Genomic DNA, 13,573 nt, shown 5'->3' with positions numbered 1-13,573 from the left:
AGTAATAAAAACAGTTGGCTCCTGGCTCCAGAGAGGGAAAAATGGGAGAATTTTCCAAACAATTATACCAAACATAATTTGTTTATGTGAAAATGTCCAGACACTTGCCCTATTTTGTGAGACCTAAAGGCTATATTCATGTGTCAAATGCTTTCACGTGATTTTGTGTAATACCAAAAGCTGTGTGAGAGCCTGGTGTATTTTCTTCTGTAGGGATATAATTTCACCTGATCTATTATCTCCTCTCCTTTCCAGCTGTTTGCTTACATTCAGCACTAAAAATACTGACTACAAAGGAAAAAATGAATCTTTCTAAAACAGAAAAAGTGATGAAGAAAGTAGGAAAGTCTCTCTCTGACCTTCTTTCTGATAAAGAAAGAAAAAAAGAAAAAATGCCAGTGGAAACATATTGGAACTTCTTAAAAATCAAAGAAAACAGCAGATTGAAGCTGGCCAGACAGCCGAAGAAGAACAAGACAGAGGAGCATCCAGACAAAGCTGTATTTGACATCCCAGAAGCAGCCAAAAGCTGAGCAAAAAGAGGAAGCGATAGTGGGGCCAAAGAAAGCCAGGAGGCAGAGGGCAGCTTCCCGACACCGCTTGGCTTTGTACCTCCACAGCCTGGCCGTATGCAAATGCAAATTATGCTAATAAGGTGCACTCTGCAACCAGTGGCAGTAAAAAGGGCGCCATTCAATCATTCAGTCAAGATCTGGTGGTGAATTGGCCTGCCTTCATCTCAACTGCTCAAATGGACTATCAGCGGGCTATCAGGGGAGACGGTCGCTGAATAAAGGGGGCATTACGATCGAGTATGAAAGCACCCTCTTATTTGGAGTCCCCCTCTACGCCCACCGAGGTTACAGGGTGAGAGGGCTCCCGGGAAAATGGCTTTCTCTGAATGCACTTCTGTAAGTAATAATGGTATCTCAGAGCCAAGTGTGTTTTTGGAGAGGGGAGGGATTGGTTTGTTGCTGGCTGCTGCTGTCATACGCATTTCTTTGTCTCAGAGTTCAGACTTTTGAATGGCTGGTATGCAGTTGGATGCGTGTACATGAGAGTTTAAAGGGACTGAAGTTTCATGAGGCTTAGCTGCAGACGTCATGTGATATGGGTGGATTGTTTCAGTTATCCAGGATTCATTCTTGGGGATTTTTAGCTTCTTTCATTGCCTAGTTTTGCTTCTTTTTCTGTTCTCACATCAACTGAGTTTGTATCAGTAGACTGCTGTTTCAAACAAATGAGCTGTGATAAGATTGCTGTACACAATCTAACAACATGCAGCTTCTGAGGAGCCAGATAACCAAAGTCAAAGAAGCTGCATTTGTGACACAAAGTGAAACGTGACTCCAGTGGATGATAATGTTGCCATGTCTGTGATATAAGAAGGTGCTTTTCACAGGGGACAAATCTTCTAGAAATCAAATGTATGTATTTTTTCTAACCTGCACTTCAGTTTATCCATATAGATAGTTTGAATTTTGAAGGCATGGACTTAAAAATGTCTGCCTTTTCTGAACATCATGAAACTTTGGTCAATTTTATCTGCTAGCAAATAACTTAGATGTGAGTAACACACACACACACACACCCCTTCATGTACAGTACAGTACTGGTAAAGTGTGTTTGCCATTGAATGGAGTGAAGGTAGAAATGCATGTGTTAGTGATAATATGGCCATTACCTTTGATAGATTAGTGAAAATCTGAAATTGTTTGCATCTATACAGAAATTCCAGTTTCAGACCAGCCTGAAGCTCATAGATCTGAAACAAAAGTAGTTGGGCGGTTAATGCAGGACTGCAGTTTAACTACAAAATGATGTAGATGCTTGGCAACCTTGCTTTTATATAGGAGTATAACCAGAATACAGCCATTGGGCAAACAGGGGGAAGCATGTCCAGAAACAATTATGCCTGTGTGTAAAGCAAGCATGTTATCTCTGATATGTCAAATATCCAAATTTTAGAAAGCCACTGTGTTTCTTTAAGTTGAGCTAAAGCATTTTTCGGTGTGCAGTTTGTGTTGCAATCTATTGTGTAGAATTCATAAAGCTATCTGTAAGTGTGCACATGCCTTACTTACCTACAGCTAACCAAACACATTATACCAAGGTAACACTTTAGAACTAAGTGTTAGCCAGCTTTAGCAAGCTTATGTGCATCGGCTGTTTTGCTATCTGGTTGGCATGGTGTTCACATGTGATGTGTTGCTACTCTTTCTGAACGTTTTTTGCCAGCCACACTCACAAAGCAATGACCACCTCAGTGAAACACAACAAAATACATCAAAATCACACGATGCTGCAAACACAGAAAATAAGTCAGACAGCAAAATCAATCAAAACTGCAGTGAAAAACATTATATCCCCGTCACCGAGCACCATGCTGAGTGGTAAGGTCGCAATGTGAAAGGCGATTCACTTTGTTAGTATTGTTGTAACAGTGTTATGAAAGCAGCATTGAGTGATTTGTAGGGGAACATCAATAGATGTGCGCTGTGTTGTTAAAGTGTTCTGTCGTCAAAGAATGAAAATCGTTAGCTGTTGCTGCAGGACGCAGGCGGATGCTCAATCTGTTGATGTTTGTTTGTGCTTGATTTTCGAGACAATATTACTTTTACTTGAACACAGAGACATTCATCTGAATATGTTTCCCGTTTTTCTTCAAAGATGCCTGATCATTTTGACCAGACGGTGGTTCTGAACCAGCTCAGGTATTCCGGCATGTTGGAAACAGTCAAGATTCGACGCACCGGCTTCCCTGTCCGGAGAACTATTCAGGACTTCTGCTCGAGGTTTGTACCCACTACGCTGTGCAATCATACATAAGCACTGCTCTACCAAAAATGTCAGACCCCAAAACAGGCGCAGGGTCATTTCAGTTCTTGAAATGCAGACATTAAAGAACAAAGCAATCATTAAAAATCATGCAAAAACCCTTCACCCCTGCTTTTACTTCTTCAGGTACAAGGTGCTGATGCGTGGTTTGTTGAATTCAGAAGACCCCAGAGGGTGCTGCGTCCAGCTGCTCTGCCAATATGACAGCAGCAGTGCAGAGTGGCAGCTGGGCAAGACCAAGGTGAGAGTGTAACCCAGGTTTTTCCCTGTTGCCACACTTTATAGCCGGTCTCTCCTGCACACGGAGTGGAGCAGGCTGGTATAGGAAAGCACTTTAAACTCAGGACTGCACTTATTCAGGGTCCTGGTGGATTGGGTAAACAGTGATTCATGAAGAAGAACAAATTTCTCACATTTTCAGGAATATAAGGTTAAGTCATCATTGTTTCTTTTCTTATTTTTTTAAAGTTTTTTCTTCTTGAACTCCTGATAATTTCGTCTCATTTGAGCTCTCTGCATTTGTGTGGATCATTAAATAGAAGTCTCCAGGGAGGCCTTTGGCTCAAGAATTGATCCAGGTCCAGATTCAGTCCAGGTTATATTGTTGTCCAATAAGGTCCTTTTGAACATATAAGTCTTGCTTAACCATAAAGCTTGCTGTTTATTGGTTTAGTTTAAACTTGGTCTTAAAAGATGAAAGTGTTTCTGAAAACGATACCGTTCCAAACATCTTTTATGTTTAAGGCTCTCCAATACAAATATAATTTATATAATAACTCAGTCTTTACTTACAGGTTTGCATTCCCTTTCTGTCAGCAGTGAATTATATGCCTTCTGCTCAGTTCTCGGTGGCGTAATTGACTTTTTCCTGTCTGAGCTCCTGAATGTATCTGGCTCCATACCGGTTGTTCTGTATTCTCTTTGCTAACTTGGAATATTGGATGCAGACTGAACATCACTGCTGGGGGATGCCAATCCATTTTGGCTGCTCTGTGCTCCCCTCAAGGCTTAATTTGACTTCATACACCGTAGAAACTCAGCTCTATGAAACCATTGCTGTGTGTGTGTGTGTGTGTGTGTGTGTGTGTGTGTGTGTGTGTGTGTGTGTGTGTGTGTGTGTGTGTGTGTGTGTGTGTGTGTGTGTGTGTGTGTGTGTGTGTGTGTGTGTGTGTGTGTGTGTGTGTGTGTGTGTGTGTGTGTGATATTGAGGTCCAGAGCACCTGAAGCATAGAATCCAACAATTATTGGATCCAGTCTTCAGTCTAATGCTTCCTGCTTCCACTACACCGGATCAGGAAGAATATACCTACTGCCAGGGTGTGTGTGTCTGTGTTTTGAGGGGAAATGACAGATGGGGGATACAGATCGCTAATCACAGCATGACCGTGTGATGCTGCAGGAGGTGACAGCAGTGAAGGATAAGTGTGGTCGTGGGTGGACAGACGAACGGATGAGTGGTCATTAGTATGTGTGTCAGTGTCCATCCAGGACCAACGATGGCACAGGAAGCTGAATTGTGAATACCCCGTTAGAGCGGCGAGGTGGAACAAGTGTGTCTTTGGTTGAATATTTAATGGATCCCTCCACTACATGTAGCCCATTTAAAAACCTATTTTCATGTTACTGACAGTTTTCAACATTCTGTTCATTATTTTCAAGTAAAATTAGCTATTTAGCTAAAAATAAAATAAAATACACACTGAGGATAACAAATGTTATTACAGTCACAGGAATAACAATAGACTTAAAATTGTTAAGTGGACCGGTGCTTATATGGAGCCTTTCTATGACTACAGGTGTCAGTGCACCCATATATATTTTATCTGCTTTCATTTGCATCAGAGCAGATGAGATGGATTCACGACACATATATAGCACAAAAGAGCTGCTGGGCTGATGAACTTCTGTGGCCTTTTCCACTATTCCTCATGTAGCAGTCCACCTCCTGGTATCTCGTCCACACATTTGAGACTGTGCTGACCCAGCAAACCTTCTTTTGACAGCACATATAGATGAGCCGTCCTGGAGGAGCTGGATTACCCGTTCAACCTGAGTGGGCTGCAGATACCGTCTCGCTTTACCAGCAGTGACGAGGACACAAACAAAAAGCAAAAATAGAGAGAATCAGTCAGGAGGGATGAGCACAGTGGTGTGTAGCCATCGCCTGTCAAGCCATTCGCTTTTTGGGGTTTTCTTGTTGTTGCCTCTCCAGTGCACCTGTTATCATCAAAGCAGATGAAATGGATTCATAATGGTTTATGCTTCAGAACAACAACATTTAGATTACCCAAAAGATTCTTGGAGATTATTTAGTCATCAAAAATATCCATTATATTACAATATATGTACAATCTACTATAAATAGCAGTGGTTGCTTTATTTCATATACTTTTTACTAACGTATTTGTAACAGATTTTAAAAGACTGAGAGAAACATGTTTTGTTTTTTGGTTTCTCTTTTGTTTTGGGTGTCTGCCACCTTTTACCAGATTTACACAGCTGTTCGTGACTCACCGCATACTTATTGGTTGGAAGACCTTTTTTGAAATCTCCTATAAAACATTCAGCCTGAATGGCCTCTGTAGACCTTCTAACCCTGAGACCATACTCTCCACTGAACCACGGAGTCGTCCCTGCTGCTGTGACTGCCTGTAAACTGTTAAATCAATTCCATCTCCCTCAGAGGGATTTGTCCACTTTGTCCCGCTGCCTCTCGCAGTGAGATTTACATCGAGGAGGCCTGCAGCTCTTTTCATTCAGCACATGTCCAGACTATTGTCTTAGACTTATGTCTTGCTTTTTTACCGCCTTAAACTTAATTTCCTGGAAAAGATGTGGCTCTGCTTTCTTCTCCTACTGCTTAGTTTTCTCCACGGGCCTGACCTGGGACGGTAAGCGGTGTTCCCCAAAGGCCCCAGCAGCAAGAATCAAAACGCGGCGAGGCTTAGCGAGGCCTTTGTTGCACTAATTAGCATAGTAATGATTAAAAAGGATTAGTCGCCCATTTTATTGGGATGCAAATGTGTGCACTTGTACACGAGGCTGTGCGTTCTGAGCATGTGCAGCTCATGTTGGGGGTTGTTTAATAAAAGGATCAGCGTGTGCACTGTAGAGATTCACAAAGAGCTGCTTTCTGCAGCTTATATGTGTGAGTTTTGTATGAATGCCTGAATGAGCCTGGATAGCAGCACTTCACAGGAAAATTTTAGATTTCTTTCTTTAGATTAAGTGTATATATTATACCCTGCTTCTCTCAATGACTATCGCCCTGTAGCCCTCACCTCAGTAGTGATGAAGTGCTTTGAACGCCTGGTCAGAGACTTCATCATTTCTTCACTACCAGACACACTGGACCCACTACAGTTCGCTTACCGTCCAAATCGTTCCACAGACGATGCCATCTCTCATCTCCTCCACACATCACTCACTCACTTGGACACTAGAAGGGGGAATTATGTTAAAATGCTCTTCATAGACTACAGCTCTGCATTTAATACCATAATTCCCTCCACACTCACCACCAAGCTGGAGCATCTGGGACTCAGCTCATCTATGTGTCAGTGGATCTCCAACTTCCTAACTGGCAGACCACAGGCAGTAAGGATGGGCGGACATGTCTCAGCCTCCACCACTCTCAGCACTGGAGCCCCCCAGGGGTGTGTTCTGAGCCCCCTGCTGTACTCTTTGTACACATATGACTGTGTGGCCACTACCAGCTCCACCACCATCATCAAGTTTGCTGACGACACCGTCGTGGTGGGCCTGATCTCTGATAACAACGAGACGGCCTACCTGAAGGAGATTAGGAATCTGGAGAACTGGTGCCAGAGGAACAACCTCCTTCTAAACGTCAGTAAGACAAAGGAGCTGATAGTGGACTTCAGCACTAAGCAGGAGAGGAACTACCAGACCCCCGTCATCAACGAGTGCCCAGTGGAGAGAGTGGACAGCTTCAAATACCTTGGAGTTCACATCACGCAGGACCTGTCATGGTCCTGTCACATCAACACCGTGGTGAAAAAGGCCCGACAGCGTCTCTACCACCTCAGACGCTTGAGAGACTTCCAACTGCCCTCCAAGGTGCTCAGGAACTTTTACTCGTGCACCATAGAGAGCATCCTGGCGGGAAACATCTTAACCTGGTTCGGGAACAGCACCATGCAGGACAGACGAGCTCTACAGAGGGTTGTGCGGTCAGCTGAGCGCACCATCCGCTCCGAGCTCCCTGACCTGCACTCAATCTACAGCAGGCGGTGCTGGACCAAGGCCAGGAAGATCGTGAAGGACCTCAGCCATCCCAACAACAGACTGTTCTCTCTGTTGAGGTCAGGAAAGCGATTCCGCTCCCTGAAGACCAACACAGAGAGACTGAGGAGGAGCTTCTTCCCGCAGGCGATACGGTCTCTCAATCACACCACCACACAGTACTGACCCACACATATGGTTCTTACACACACACTGGACTTTCTGGACTTTGGTTTTGCACAACACTGGTCACTATATTCTTCATTTCCGGTTAATACTTGTACAGCTGCTGTTATTGTGTATATATTTATTTATATTTAGATTCCTTCATACATTCTTATATAGTTCTATATTGTGTATTGTGTATTTTGTTGTACAGTTATTTTATTTTCAACTTTAATTTATATATTTATCTTTATCTTATTCTTCCCAGTTAAATTTACCCTTCATTCTAATTTGTGTTGTACAGTTATTTCATTTTTAACCTTAATTTATATTTTATTCCTTCCTAGTTAAATTTACCCTTTTTAATTTTTCATATTTATTTCCTATCTTATTCATAGCCTTTTCCTTTTTTGTTTTCTTTAGGTCACGAGCAGTTGTCCAAGCATTTCACTACATATCGTACTGTGTATGACTGTGTACGTGACAAATAAAATTTGAATTTGAATTTGAATTTTGAATTTATTTTATATAAATACAGTGGAAAAACACATTCATGTTACATTGAATCTACTATGAAAGAAATAAGGGTAAACTAGATTTTAGTATTTAGTCCTACAGATTGGAAGTGACTTTAGTGACTTTCTCATTCAACAACTTAACTCTAACCCTTACCACCCAGATTCAGGCTCTGGCTCTAAAGTATAAAATGTGACAGCTGATGTAGACTTCTCTGGTGAATCTTTGGATAGCCCATAAAGTAATCTACAAAAGTTGACGACACCATAACCAACATTCGTGCTTTGGCATGGTGATTTATGTGTTAATTACCACTTAGTTGTGTTCCGGTATTGTATATGCGCTGCAGACGATGATAGAAACAAATGAAATGCTGCGACTTTTTCCCTCCAGCATTGCCACTTTTTGTTCTTTGTTCTTTTTTTTTGCTTTTGTTTTTGTGTCGAAGGCAAACATATTTGTCCATCCAGTTATTCCACTTCTCTGTGCATTTCCTCACAACCAGTTTTGCTCTAGGAGTCTGATGACATATGCAAGTCCTTATATTCAGGCGATTACTTTTATTCTCTTGCTGATGAATTCAAAAATTGTTCCAAAACAGTAGCCAGAAATGGATATAAGGAAGTCGACAGTACTGAGGATAGTTGCAGGCTGTACTGACGCAACATGTAGTTACATTTCTAGGGATGTGCACATAAAGTTATGGCGTAAGGTTTCAGAGGGGTCCACAGTTGTACCTCCCTCCTGTTTGGTCAGGTTTATCCCTTAGTTTATGATTGTTAATGCTCACCAGTGTTATAAAATGAGAGGATAAGGTTGGGATGTGTTCAGAAGTTGCTCTTTCTGCCACGTAGCACCCAGCAGGAGACTTAACTTTAGGTACTTGCACTTCTTCTTTCAGCTGCTCCCTTATTAGCAATGGTTCCAACAACAGTCCACATCTTTCTATTTTCATAGATATGCATATTTTATGTGTTCTATTAATATATAAATGTATTACTTAAAATACTCTCATTTAGGCAAGAGTGCCACCTGGGAAGAGAGTGCAAGAGGCAGCATGTCCACAAGCATGCTGTTAATGAGCCCATTTTTCTGTTATTTTTAGATGAGTAAATGTACTTGTTGGTACTCTTATTTTGCTATGAATATTTTTTACATTTCACATAAATATTAATCTGGTTCCAATCTGCTTCGATACTTAAAATTTTGTCTCTGGGGCTTTTCCAGCCTGAAAACTGAATTCCTGGAGAGACACCAGTGGTTTGTGTGCTTGTCTTTGTATTGCATGTGCACGTGTTCGGCATGTAATGGATGTTTCCCTGTTAATTAACCTGCTCATAAGTGACATCCACATCACCCTGACAAGTTTACATTTCCCCCAAAAAAATCTCATTATTGCCTCACTGCTGAGGATCCAACACTGTCACTCAGCCAACACACACACACACACACCATATCAACAGGCAGTGTGTACTCCTGTACCCCCGTAGCACCGTGATATTTCCCCACCGTCACAGTCGCCTGAGACTGCGTCCCATATCTCATTTTCCTCCCTCCCTAATCGGATTAACCCCTGGCGGCCCTCGCTGGGCCCAGTTTCTCTATCAATGGACGACAGCTTGGTTCCTGGAGCAGGCAGCTGCACTAAGTGCCCGTAAGATCGGTCTTTTCATGGAGAGATGTAGCTGAAATCACTCGCTGCAGTAATCTGCAGTCTCTAGTAGCAGGAACAAAGGGAGAGGAGGATCTGGGTTTGATTTATGTCGGCCGCTTTGTTTGGCTCTGTTGTTCTTCTGTGAGCGACTGTCTGTTAAATGGTAATGTTATAGAAAAAGAAACGGCCTGCCTCTTTTTAATTCTGTTCACTTGTAAATCTTTTATTCATAAAGTGTGGGTAATACAGCGTAACTAATGGACAAACTATGTTAAGCTGCTGGGACTTGAACATTCTGTGGCTATTAGAGATGGGGCATTTTAATGTGACTTTTGCAAATGTACACCTTCATATTCTCACAAATATGCATTTTTCCCTCTGAATATTAGCACTTCCTTGAACTATTTTACCCCAAAATTGTTTTGGTGTTGCACACTGTAAATATGACACGTTTAAACTCTGCTGTGTATTATGCAAACATGTCATGAGATGTTCTTTAACTCTTAAAGGTCAACGTGAACATGATTTTACCTGAAAAGTAAATCAAAATTAGAAGAGAAAGAAATGAGGAGCAGTTACATTATTGATTTTTCCCTTACTTCCCCTCAGTAACAATAATAAAATAACACTTTTTTTTTGTCTCTTTATCCTATCTATCAGGTCTTCCTTCGGGAGTCTCTGGAGCATCGCCTGGAGAAGCAGAGGGAGGTGGAGGTGCTGAAAGCAGCCATGATCATTCAGGCCTATGTCACAGGCTACATGGCCAGGTACAAACAATGAATAAAAACATCATAAACCTCAATAGGATCAGTTTTAATCTTCATTGAAACCAAAATGCTCAATAGCCCGGTCCTTGTCCTCCAAACAGGAAGCAGTACAAGAAGCTGCTGCGGTGTATTGTGGTCATCCAGAAGAACTACCGGGCTTTCTACTGGAGGAGGAAGTTCTTGCTCCTCCGCTGGGCAGCACTCACCTTCCAGAAGTGTCTGCGAGGGCAGCTGGCTCGTCAGACCTGCAGCCGGATGCTGGAGGAGAGGAGGAAGAAGGAGGAGGAGGAGCGCCGCAGGTGGATGGAGGAGATGGAGAGGTGGGCTACTCAGTTTATTCACCGTGTGGTACTATAGCTACAGCCAAATGAAAAGTTATTGTGCAAAAAGAAAGTAGGTTTTTGCAAATGACTGTTTTTTTTGTTTGTTTTTTTAAATTAAAAGAAAAGAAATGAGAGAGAAATCTGGACTGGAAAATGTGTTTGAAAAACGTGTGCCCACTGTCTTCTTCTGGCACTGGTTTATTTCAGTCAGTTAGTGAGGAATTAACACAAGTCCATCATCTGGGCTGTATTCAGGACTTTCAAATATGATCATGAGTAGTTAAGGAGTACAAATCCCCTGCTTCCATTATTTCAAATGACATAAAAATACTACACGTATATAATAAAAAATGTTCCTAATGCCAGTGTATAATACTGGAGGAGAAACAGAGCATAGCTTTAGTTCTGGCAGGCAACTATTTCATTCTCAGCTGCAGTCATCAGATGAGTGGATCTCATCAGCAGCTAATTTACAAAGCTTATGTAGGACATGCTATTTAAGTAGCTTAGCTTGGCTACAGCTGCTGTGCTTCTGCAAGCTGCTTTGCAACCACCTGAGCTCCTCTTTTAGAGACTACCTCACTGAATGAATCTCACATTTGTTTTCACTGATGCTGGCTTTTTTCTGCAATGGGGGGTCATGCTGCTGCTCCCCATCTTATGCTCACTACATATGCATGTGTAAGGACAACAATGTAAATTGCTACAGATGTACGCAGTGCTCTTATGACGGTAGTCATTCTGACGATTCATGGACGGGAGATGTCATCAGGCTTAAAAAACAGCATGTAATTTGTCTGTAAGAATAGAATGTAAATCCCTCAAATCCCACAATCAAGACTGAGTCATGACCTCCATATCCTCAGTGGTGCCTTTGACCTTGAAGGGGCCACAGCTCAGTTTATACTGCAGATTGATTGCTTTATAATCACTGCTGCTGTCACAATTTAGTAGAGAACCATTGAGTTTGTATAAACATCCTTATTGGACTACATCTGTAGCTTGCATTATGTTTTCCAAAGAAGGTTTCACAGTGTGGTGCAACATTTGTATTTTTGTTGTTTTGATAGATAGTGAACTGCATACTAAATGGGTTTCTGGTATTTTAATCTCACAGTGAGACAGGAAATGCAGTTACTCTGGTTTTGGTACATCGTATCTCCTACTGTGTGTTCGTTCAGCTGATGTCTGTGTGTTTGTGCCCTGCAGGGAGAGACAGAGGCTGGAGGCCGAGAGATTCACCAGAGAGGTATGATAAAACTGATTTAAGTGGAAAACGGTGTATAACTTTTATTGGCCGACTGTCTCCTGAGCAGCCCACTCTCTACAGCCATATCTGATTGGTAAAGAACACAGAGAACACAATTATGTTTTCTATTATGTTACACAGGCTTCTGCTTATTGTAGCAGGCTTCAGTTTATTGTACTGGGCAGTGAAAAACACACTGCCCAGTACAATAAACAGCTTGTATCCTCTCAGGTATTTGTCGTGTATAATTTGCTTATAAAAGTTGGCCCTCTCTCAGTAAACTAAGATTACTTCAGTGTTTGGTTTCTGTAAATCAACTTGTTTTGGGTATTTTGTATAAATTAATGTTGATATCTTGGGGGGAAAAAGTTATGACTGCAGTCTCATGTTTGTGGTTTCAGGCTGAGGAAGCCAGAACACTGGAGGAGCTGCGTCGTGCTGAGGAGCTGGCCTCGCTGGTTTTGACAGAGTCTCAAAATGCAGCAGCAGCTGCAGCATCACCAGACGCCCTGGAGGAGCTGGAGTCAGCAGAAACCTTTGTGGAGGCATCAGCAGAGGAAGAGGAGGCAATACGTCCGCACGAGGCATCACAAGTGGAGGAAATTCTTCGACTAGAGCGGGAGATCCAGGTGCTGCAGAGACAGAAGGAGCGCCAGGAGCTCTCTTTGACTGAAGCCTCGCTGAACCGCCTGCAGCAGCTTCGCGATCAGGAACTCCGGCGGCTGGAGGATGAAGCCTGTAAGGCAGCGCAGCAGTTCCTGGACTCCCTGAACTTTGATGAGATTGACGAGTGTGTGAGGAACATTGAGAGCTCCTTGGGCGTGGGTGAAGAAGATGAGAAGAAGGAGGATGACCAGAGGAGGGGTAACGAGGAAGAAGAGGTTGATGAAGGGTTTGGTGCTGATGATGATGCCTTCAAAGACTCACCAAACCCAAGCGAGCACGGCCACTCGGACGGCCAGCGGACGAGCGGTATCCGAACGAGCGATGACTCATCCGAAGAAGACCCGTACGCCAACGATGCTGTGATTCCGTCACTGCCACCGACCACTGTGCTTCACCACTCTTTGCCAGCGATGCCTTCGGCCTGCCATAGCGCATCATCCAGCGGGGATTCGGCTTACTGCCACCCCCAGGCTTCATCTGAGGCTCAGTCTGATGAGCTGGTAGAGCTGATACCTCCAGATGAGGATTCAGACTACGATCAGGATGACTACGATGAAGGTGCCATCGTGTCTAGTGGCAGCATGGCTTTCTCCAACCCTCGCAGTGGACAGTGGTCTCCGGATTACCGCGGATCTGTTGGCACCTACAACAGCTCAGGGGCTTACCGCTTTAGCTCAGAGGGGGCTCAGTCCTCGGTAAGCTGAATCCTTGTTTAACTTCTGTTTTCAATGACAGGGAGAACATTTCATGCCCGATTTTCTACTCAAACTTAGCTGCTCTAACTCCAAAGTAGTGTAGTCTTTGAAGTTAGCAAAAAAAACGCAGGCTTCAAAAAAGGATCCAGTGAGAGAGATCAATTAAATGGCATGACTTTAGCCATTTTACAACTCACAGGTGCAAAGAGCACCACATTGTACCTTCTCTGTTATTTGTTGAAATAATATGCAAACTAAGGTCTTGCATGTCTTGTTTAATTTCAAATTTTTGTTGATTTGCTCCAGTTTGAGGACAGCGAGGACGACTTTGAGAGGTTCGACACAGACGACGAGTTGTCTTATCGCCGGGACTCTGTCTACAGCTGTGTCACGCTGCCGTACTTCCACAGCTTCCTCTACATCAAAGGTTATTATTTTCTTATAGAACATACTCT

The 13,573-nt window shown here is 42.9% G+C and overlaps 1 protein-coding gene across 1 annotated transcript in view; it reads left to right on the top strand.

Annotated features, from left to right (window-relative positions):
- The window catches only part of myo10 (myosin X), a 129,546-nt gene that overhangs the window by 105,117 nt on the left and 10,856 nt on the right, over positions 1–13,573 (top strand). The window contains exons 20-26 of the mRNA XM_080907971.1: positions 2,671–2,795; positions 2,965–3,079; positions 10,079–10,185; positions 10,287–10,505; positions 11,718–11,757; positions 12,159–13,118; positions 13,425–13,545. Coding sequence (XP_080764097.1) covers positions 2,671–2,795; positions 2,965–3,079; positions 10,079–10,185; positions 10,287–10,505; positions 11,718–11,757; positions 12,159–13,118; positions 13,425–13,545 — 1,687 coding nt within the window. The remainder of the gene's footprint in view (positions 1–2,670; positions 2,796–2,964; positions 3,080–10,078; positions 10,186–10,286; positions 10,506–11,717; positions 11,758–12,158; positions 13,119–13,424; positions 13,546–13,573) is intronic.

The sequence above is a fragment of the Rhamphochromis sp. 'chilingali' genome (genome assembly GCF_963969265.1).
Source record: "Rhamphochromis sp. 'chilingali' genome assembly, chromosome: 16".
Lineage (NCBI taxonomy): Eukaryota > Metazoa > Chordata > Actinopteri > Cichliformes > Cichlidae > Rhamphochromis > Rhamphochromis sp. 'chilingali'.
This window is presented reverse-complemented; position numbering and strand designations above follow the sequence as displayed.